At 36.0% G+C, this 8,866-nt stretch overlaps 1 protein-coding gene across 5 annotated transcripts in view; it reads right to left on the minus strand.

Annotated features, from left to right (window-relative positions):
* Window positions 1-8,548, minus strand: part of LOC124635162 (cytosolic carboxypeptidase 1-like) — a 52,652-nt gene extending 44,104 nt beyond the window's left edge. For all 5 annotated transcript variants that reach the window (XM_047170996.1, XM_047171004.1, XM_047170979.1 and 2 more), the window contains exons 1-2: window positions 8,431-8,548; window positions 6,138-6,272 (exon numbers count right to left, since the gene is read on the minus strand). In XM_047170996.1, the coding sequence (XP_047026952.1) occupies window positions 6,138-6,264 (127 nt within the window). In that variant the 5' untranslated portion in view covers window positions 6,265-6,272; window positions 8,431-8,548. The remainder of the gene's footprint in view (window positions 1-6,137; window positions 6,273-8,430) is intronic.
* Between the last annotated feature and the right edge of the window lie 318 nt (window positions 8,549-8,866).

The raw sequence follows: 8,866 nt of genomic DNA on the forward strand, positions 1-8,866 counted from the left end.
TATTTCTTTGAATTTGCCAGCGAAGTGATGTAAGGTCGTGGGGTTCACTGACTGAAAGGTGTGTTAGTAAGATAGGTCGTGACTTTTTTATGAATAGATAGCACACAACTGAGATTGTATACAAACTGAATGCGTCGTTGTTTATCTCAATGAAATATTCCTATTATGAGTAATACATACTAACTACTGTATTATAAAGCGTGACGCTAGTAATACGATGTTTTAGAAGTTTCAGCATAGCAGTTTTCACATCTGTCGACTGTATAACTCTCATAGAAAATGTTTTAATGTTCGAAAATATAATATTTGGATTGATGTCAACTTTCAATTTCCAGCGGCTTTGAATGTTATTTATGATGAAGACGAGTTTATTATGAAAACAAGTATGTTTTTATTAAAGTCATCAACCGTTTGCATGTAATTCAGATCACTTTGACGTCTACAAGCTCATGTCTAGAAATTCATTTATTTTATATCGGATTTCGTACGATGTTGTTTTCAAGGCCACAAAAATAGGTATACTATCCATATGTTTGGAGAAAAACTTTTTACCACAGGATTAAAGAAGTAACAAGTTGTTTGTGTAATTATGTCATACTATTCCCACATCGAATTGGATTGTATAAAGTGTGGATGAAATGTATGTTTTGTTGGAAAAAACGATTATTCTTCCTTGACCTTGCTACTGAGAGTCGTGACCTCAAACGCCCTGTGACTCTGCAGTATTCTGAAGTGAGTATTGTAGAAGCACTTAAAACAGTGGATGGCAGCTTTTATTATTTGATTCAGATGTATATTGTGTGAAGGGAAGATGCCTGACAAATAAGTATTATAGAAATCTAGCGACCTCTGCTATTAAGTATAAGAATAAGTTCAAAATATTTCAGTAATTATTCCCAGTAAAAAAAGTAATTCCCATATAAAATGTTGGACCCAAAAATGTATCTTATCAATCCATCTTTTACGACTTAATTAATGAACTTTATTCTTTTACCATTATTGTTTTCAGTAGGTACCTTGGTTTCTTTGTCAAATATTTTTACAGCGATAATTTAAAAAATGAGGGCTTAGAGACTCATTTCGTAAATAATAGCTCAACCGAATAGTATATCCGTACCAGTTACAAGTTTTTGTGTGTCTATCAAGCAACATTAGTGGGGAATAAGGTCAGAACATATTATTTTAACACATTAGGGAACTTTGGATGGGGCTATTGACTAGTTACATTGGAACGCCAACAAACTTAAAGTATTTTCGTTAAAGTAAAAGCTATTAACTCCTGGTAGTCACGCCAATGGTTCAAAGTGTTTAACTTTAATTTCGTTATGAGTTTCTGTCAAAACTTTCAGCCTATAAAGCATTAGAGTTAACACGCCTGTAAGAAACAGGAAAAGCTTTATTTCTAAACTGATTTAACGAACGCATGTCGGCCACAGGATTGTTACAATTTGAAAATATATTTTCGAGTACGACGTCGTACTTTTGTCCAACACTGAAATAGTAATGGTTTCAATGCACTGGTCTGTCTTGTACTTTCATTTGACCGATGGTCTGAAGATCACACTATACTTTTCGGGATCGATCGAGACGTCTGTGAAAATGGCCGCCTGTACTTAGTGACCTTTCACTGAACTTCAGGTTTGTACAGCTTTTCACAGCCTGGCTTATGAGTCCTATATTTTATTTAAATGGTGTTTCAGGCGCTCACGCTCTACAAAGCCAAAGTATTTTTGATAAATGTGGATTTTATTTTCGGTTATGTGTAAACAAAAACAACTGACGAGAGATTCCGAGAATTAAATGGTAAGTTTATTTCAGTTATTCAAATTGTTATGATTACGAGGAAATGCGAATAAATACTCAATTTCCCTTCATCATTTACTCACATTATTCTTTCATGAAATATGTATTATCTCACTCGAGACGTCTCCCTGACATTCAAATGAGTGAATCTTTTAACTTTTTTGTTCGTCCATTACCGAGTGTGCCTCAATTAACACTTTTGTATTCTTTTCTATTCGTAGGTATTAGCGAGAGATGCCGTCAAAATCCATTGTTGGGCAGTTTGCCAAGATGCAATACACGTGGGTTTGTGTACCGTTAGCAAAAGAAATAAGCAAGCTTGCGAGTATGGACAATGTTTCACAGAATTATGCATGTGGCATGATATCTTTGTCATCACGTGCTCATGCAGTCTTTTACTTTTATTTACGGGCTGGGTTTATTTTGAATAATATTTAAGTTTAGTTATTTTTAAACTTTATGATAAAACCAAGCTTCACAATATCTATGCTTGTTTGATATTACCTTTGATTTGCGGCCGCAACACTGCTACATTCAAACCATGAATATTCAATTAATCAAGATATCATTGTACTTCATACGGATAGGCATCGGCATCGTAGCTTGTCTAGACAGATGAATAAAATCCACTAGATTTGTTCCTCCAAAGTATAATTTACGAGTTCTCTTACGTTCGGTGCAGACTAAATAAACAATTTCATTCAACTAAAGGAGAAAGCGGAGATCGCTCTATATTTGAAGTTTAGTATTGGATAGGAAAACAAAATGGAAAATTGGGAAGGTGGTGTTTTGCTCTTTAGACCTATATGGTCTTTAGGACTCTTTTCTAATTAAAGAAAAGACCAAATAATATTTTGTTTAAGCAGATCGTACAGGTTAAACGGCAGTGTTCTACTTTCTCAGTGGAATTTCGAATCACTTCACCATTGACAATATAAGTATTGCTCAACTGTCTATACCAGATGTAGTAGGATCAGTTCGCACGAAGCTACTGCTTTGACCTTTACAATTCAATGAACGACTCGACACTCCGTTCTACGATACTCAAGAGAGATCTACTGAATCAGAAGTAACTTTTGTGTTTCTTTTAACACAGTAGGAGATATAGATAAGATCAGAAACTTAAAAGAAATAAGCAGAGCATTAAGAAGACGGTTCAACGGTTTTGAGCATATTTTCAATTTAAATGCAGTCTCACATTAACTATTAGAACGAATGAGCTTTGGAAAGCTACACAGTTATTCAAATGATATGCATTGCTTCTATCTAAAGGACATGTAGAACGCATACGGAAGTTTCCATGTGCACTTTAATCAAGTGCACGATATCGAAAATGATGATAACAAATTAAATTGCTCTCTAGTTCCACGGTATTAACTAATTAATTAATACTGTAAAGGGATAAATTATTTTTGGAAACTGTGGATCCAATTTATTAACATTCATATTATAAACGAAATAATAAGTGTGCATGAAATTCGAAAAATGATCTCTGCCTTTGCTGCTTTTATTTATCTTTCCGTTTTTCGATAAATATCAGTCCACCCCATGCCTATAACGGGCAAAACCAATCATCAAGGCACCCTTATATCACCTCAAGCGTGACTTTAACCTACCCACAGGAACTTTAAATAAGAAATATGGAATTTATTCAGACACCGTTGAATATTTAAGTACAATATTAATTTACGTAAGGGAAACCTTGAAAATAGTGGACGGGAAGCCAATAAAGTAACAATTTATGCCCGGTGGGTGATCCACTTTACATACTGATCAACTTTGGGGTTACTTGCTTAAATAGACTTCGATATTTTGCTTGTCTCATAAGTTGTCATCATGTTAAATGGGTATCGTGTCATTGAATCGTTCCACACGAATTTATGTTATTCCCGAAATTGAATTTCGAAATTGGCAATTCTTGTTATTATGGTACAATGTGACTGCTGTCGAATTTATTGAATGTCTATGGGATTTTATTGGCGAGTTGGTGGGTAATGACGGCTGCTATCAAGACTTCACGGCTCCCAATAGACTGAACTTTCATATGTTCCTAAGTAAAATGCAAATTATGCAGCATGTGACTTGGCAATATCATTTTAAATAGGAGACCATGTAAAGGAATGGATTATTACAAAAGGCTGAGTCGACTTACAAAAAGTATTAAAGGCGTCCAGAAGTTGGCAGAATGCCCAGTATATTTAACAGATCTCCATCAATGCAATATTACCTACCATACATAGTTATACGGGTCACGCTTTTGTGGAATCAAATTATTATTTAATAAGCCTAGACAAATCTTTTCTGGATTAATTTACCGTATATTGTTACCGTCAAAATACCTATCTTGAAGAAGTTTGCCCTTTCATACGTTATAGTTCCTTTGTACTGTGAAGTGACAAATAGTTAGCAGCCGCAATAATTCCAGAAGTTTATTACGTTAATAATAGTTGGCAAGGTCGTAAGAAGTCGCTGGACCGCGCAGTGTCATTAAGTTTTGAGTTTCTTACTATTTGAATGACCGTCACCTTCATGACTCAGATCAAATGTCTTTAGATTGTTATACATTAAATCACCATTGTGCCAACACTATAAGAAGTTTTCTAGTAATCGGATAGGGCACAATTTTTTATAGGTACCCTACATACATATATTTTTATGTGATTCGTTTCTTGAGAAAATAGGGCACTATCAAAGGTCTTATTAGCGTGAACGATACTAGACAATTTATTTAATCTTCGGATGGCCATAAAGTTCAAGTTAAAAATAGTAGATTTTTTTTAATCAACTGATTCATTTTTATTGACGATATCGACGCTCGTATAATGCAGTTTTTATTTGCAATAAAACGTAAACATAAACTTTATTTGTATTGAATGAGATGAAAGTTATTTTTAAGCGAATCGAAGTAATGAAGAACCTAGTTTAGCCGGTTTTTAAATCAGGGCCCCGATTCTCCTAAGTTAATAATGTCAAAATCGAATAAAAATCGAATCGCAATATGATCGTAATAGCAGTTTTAACCATATCGGGCATTCTGCTACTAATAAAAGACCAATCGTATTCGATTGACATTTGATTGGTGTGCGATTGGTCTGCTATTTTGATGATTTTGCTCTATACGGTAGTTTGCTGTACAATCATTTTGCAATCGTAAATCATTTGCAGACAAAATGATTCATTATTGAATGACAGAAAAGGTTAAAAACGTTTATTTCAAAGAAAAAATAGCGGAATGCCACATACGCTTCAATCGTAATCGAGTCGGGATTGAATCTCAGTCGAATCGAGTCGAACGTCAATCGAAGGACGCTTAAGTAAAATTAGGAGAATCGGGCCCCAGAGTATCGACGCTTCGACCTTTCGTTTATGGATAATTGCTTGATATTCTCCCAATGGGAAGAACTCAGATGCAAATATCACTGCCAACACAATACACGCGCTTTCTCACTAGCGGATTGTCCCTCGTATACACTAGGTATTTTACCCGCAACCAATTTCGCGCAGCAAAAAGCCTGTCACATCGGTGGTTACAGGCGGCATTGTTTGAATCGGTTGCTTTTATTGTTTGAATGCGTGTGTATAAGTGCGACAACGCGCGTCGCTGCATACCGCGCAGAAAATCCACTAGTGTGAAAACGCTGTCAGTTTACTTTTGTTAATGAAACTGATTTTTTTTTCTTTATTTACTGAGTATGTCTGACACCAATAAAATAAAAATTGGATGGAAAACGTGCGGTACTAAATTCCCTTTATGGGCGCTCAAAACAGACCAGTCTAAATAGTATTAACAGAGTTGCGGCCATTAAGGCGCACCTAAATTGCGTTTGTAACGCTATCGCTGTTTTCCAGACACTTGGTATTGATTGCAGACCTACAGTATTACATGAAATGTTATTTTCAGGAACTTGGTGAAATTCTAGGATGCATAAATGAGACTTCGCTGTAACGTGAGTTGGCTATTCCACTCTCTTATGAATTGAAATAAAATGGAAATTAATTCTCTCGATGCGAGTTTTCAGATTTTCTTAAAAAAATAACTGAATAAATTAGCCATATCACAAGGTGTACATGGTGCAGTTATAATTTTAGTTTAATGCGACGTGCAACAATACCTTCTTCCACTGGAAATTATTTTTATTGTATGGAGCAACTGCCTATCTGACTTCCTCGACCTATTCCCGCTCGAGCTACCCGGAAAAATAAACACTCTTGATCAGAAGCCCTTCACAACTTTTGAAGGTTGATCACGTGATGTTGATGAGGCTGACCGGGAAAACAAACCTCTTTTTAAAAGTACCTACATACTTTGCAATTTTTGAAGGTCAAAGACTTACCATGTGATGTGAGTCGCGAGTTGATCCTCGCGGTGATGGCTCGCGCCACCTCGGTGGAGTCAGGCGCTCGCTGCTGATGCAGCCGGAGGCGCTCGAAGAGGCAGTCAGCCGCTGCCTCGTCCGCCATGCGAAACGCTGATCAACGACAATATTCATAATTAAACACGGATTTGCACGGTATCTAGAAGAGGAACATCTCTTGTTTGTTTATACCTTAAAGCCAAAAGGGAAGCTAGCTAGACTATCCCCGCAAAGCATATTCTTCGGCTATGCTTTATCCTGGTACGAAAAGAAGTTCCCCGGGACACGGCCGAAACCATTGGAAATAGCTAGTACATGACATTACCTAAACTTTTCTCATGAATTTACAACAGTATTGGTGAAAACCCAATGGAAAAACTTATCAGTATTTTTTACTTTATGATCAACAGTCAGACGTGGTGAATGATGATGTATTAATTAATGTAATTATTTTAATGCAGAAAGCGATAACGTGGTTTCAGACGAGTAGAAAATAATGAAACATAAGCGGACTACTAACATGTAGAAAAAAATCAGAGGTGTTAATAAGCTTAAAAACCCTAAGACTACGTTTGACTGAATATTCACGGATACTGAAAGTTGTTGTGAGAGCAGCAGTCTAAACAATCTGGCGGATATGCATTTTAATGGTTCCAACGCTATTTTTGCATGTTTTAAAAATATTGCCGTAGAAAAAGCGACGGCTTCCGCGGTGGCAAGATAATGATCTGCTAACGGCAACTTTGAACTCCTCAGTCAGGGTAACGGGCCAGTTTCAGAACATTATTGATCCACATGTATTGGCTTTGGGTGCAAAATAGTGAACGGACTTTAATAGGCCTTTGGATAATGGAGTATGGAGAACGAATAGTATGTTGTATTTAACCTGATTTGTTTGGGAGAGTTTTTAAAAATTATGCTATGAAAGGTGAAAGTGGTATGTTTCAGTACCAGGTTATTCACTGTTGTTAATGGATGCAAATGACCTCAAAACATTGATGTGTTGTAGACAAGGCTTTACAGCAGTCTACTTGAGCATACAATGCAACTAGCTCAAGGTCATTCTGTGCTCCCAAAGCCAGATGTTCGAAACAGTATTAAAATGTTCTAAAGACAGTTTTAGATGCGAGGAGAAAACATAATGGAGGGAAACGTGTATATTAATAGCCCGTAAATTAGTAATGAGAGGGCAAATAGATCATTTGGGAATAACGATTATGCAGCGCTGTGAAATTCATCATGTTTCGAACTCATCATGCTAAAGTTTGTTTGAAAAGAGAGAACAGCTGCTTGTTGATTGTTACCTACGCTTTTTTGACAAAACAAATAAACACATCTGGATAAAGGTATCGATATTTTAGACTTAAATGCATATTTAAAGTTTATTTTGATGATTATCAATATGGATTAAAACAATAATCCATGCTTAAGTTTTATCGAGAAATATAGGTAAAGTCAAGAGAAAAAGCTATTTGTACATGCAATAAAATTCTCAGTAGCAATAGATATATTGTGGTAAAAGGAATTCACAATTCAAATGCGTTACTGCGATCGGATGCACGGGCGCGTTGCATAAAGCGTAAACAAACAAATTGGGGACAAAACGAAAGAGCATACCAACGAATTGCATACATTTGGCAGCTCAACACGAATATTTTACTCGAAATTAACATGAAAATGTGTAAAAGCGATTAAACAAATACTTCATTTTATACTTTTGATCGGTTTGAAGTGATATAATGGTGATTTTAATTCAGAATTGTAGTTATTACCCATACAACTGAAAATATTATCTTCTCCGAGTGTAAAATGCTTTTAAAATTTCTTTCTTTATTCTTTTAGGCATGATCAAAAACTCGTAACAAATGTTTGGCACATGTTTGCATCAGCATGTTTTTGCATGAACACTGTTGTTAATCACTTGCTTTTGTTTCAACGATTTATCGTTGCTGGTAACGTGTGAACGCAGTTACTTAATCTCCCAATGTGTTACACGCGAACAGTGGACTGAATACACACTGCAATTACTAAGGTTATATTTATCAAAGTCATATCAACTAATTGCCACCTACTCTATTAGTGTAGTCTATTTAAAATGTGCCTACAAAAAGTGAAAGAAGAAGTTAAGAGAAAACAGAAATTGGAAACTATCATGAACATAGCTGAACGTAACAATGTGTTTGTGTTGACATCGTTTAGACTCGTGTGAATTTACTAAACTTTATGTTGACAGGTGATTAAAAACAATGAAAGTTAACTACTAGGAACATACTTGAATGCGTGTTGTCCCTGCTGTTGTCAAATGTGACGGTCTATTTGTAAATAAACAGTGTGTGGTGTGCGAGCGTCGGGTGCTGAGCTGTACGCTCCGCGGCGGGCGCCGGCCGACTGACGGCCAGAGCGCGGCGGGTAGGAAAAGCGCGGAGACGCGCGGGGCCCCCGCGTTTCTCACTGGGAAATATTTTTCCTCTACGCACTCATTAATAATACCCCTTTTTGATATCGATGTTAGGCAGCCATTATTAATTTGTTTGTTGATAGATTAATGACATACTTAATTCTCTACCGCAACAACAAATTAGCATTCTTTCAATCGGATACTTGGCGACAATTTATACTTGTTTAGATGTATTGATTGGACCAATTTGATCTGTTAATTTATTTTTCAATATTTTCATCACTTGTTTATTAGTAAGAATAAAGTGGTA

Source organism: Helicoverpa zea, chromosome 1 (assembly GCF_022581195.2).
Source record: "Helicoverpa zea isolate HzStark_Cry1AcR chromosome 1, ilHelZeax1.1, whole genome shotgun sequence".
NCBI lineage: Eukaryota > Metazoa > Arthropoda > Insecta > Lepidoptera > Noctuidae > Helicoverpa > Helicoverpa zea.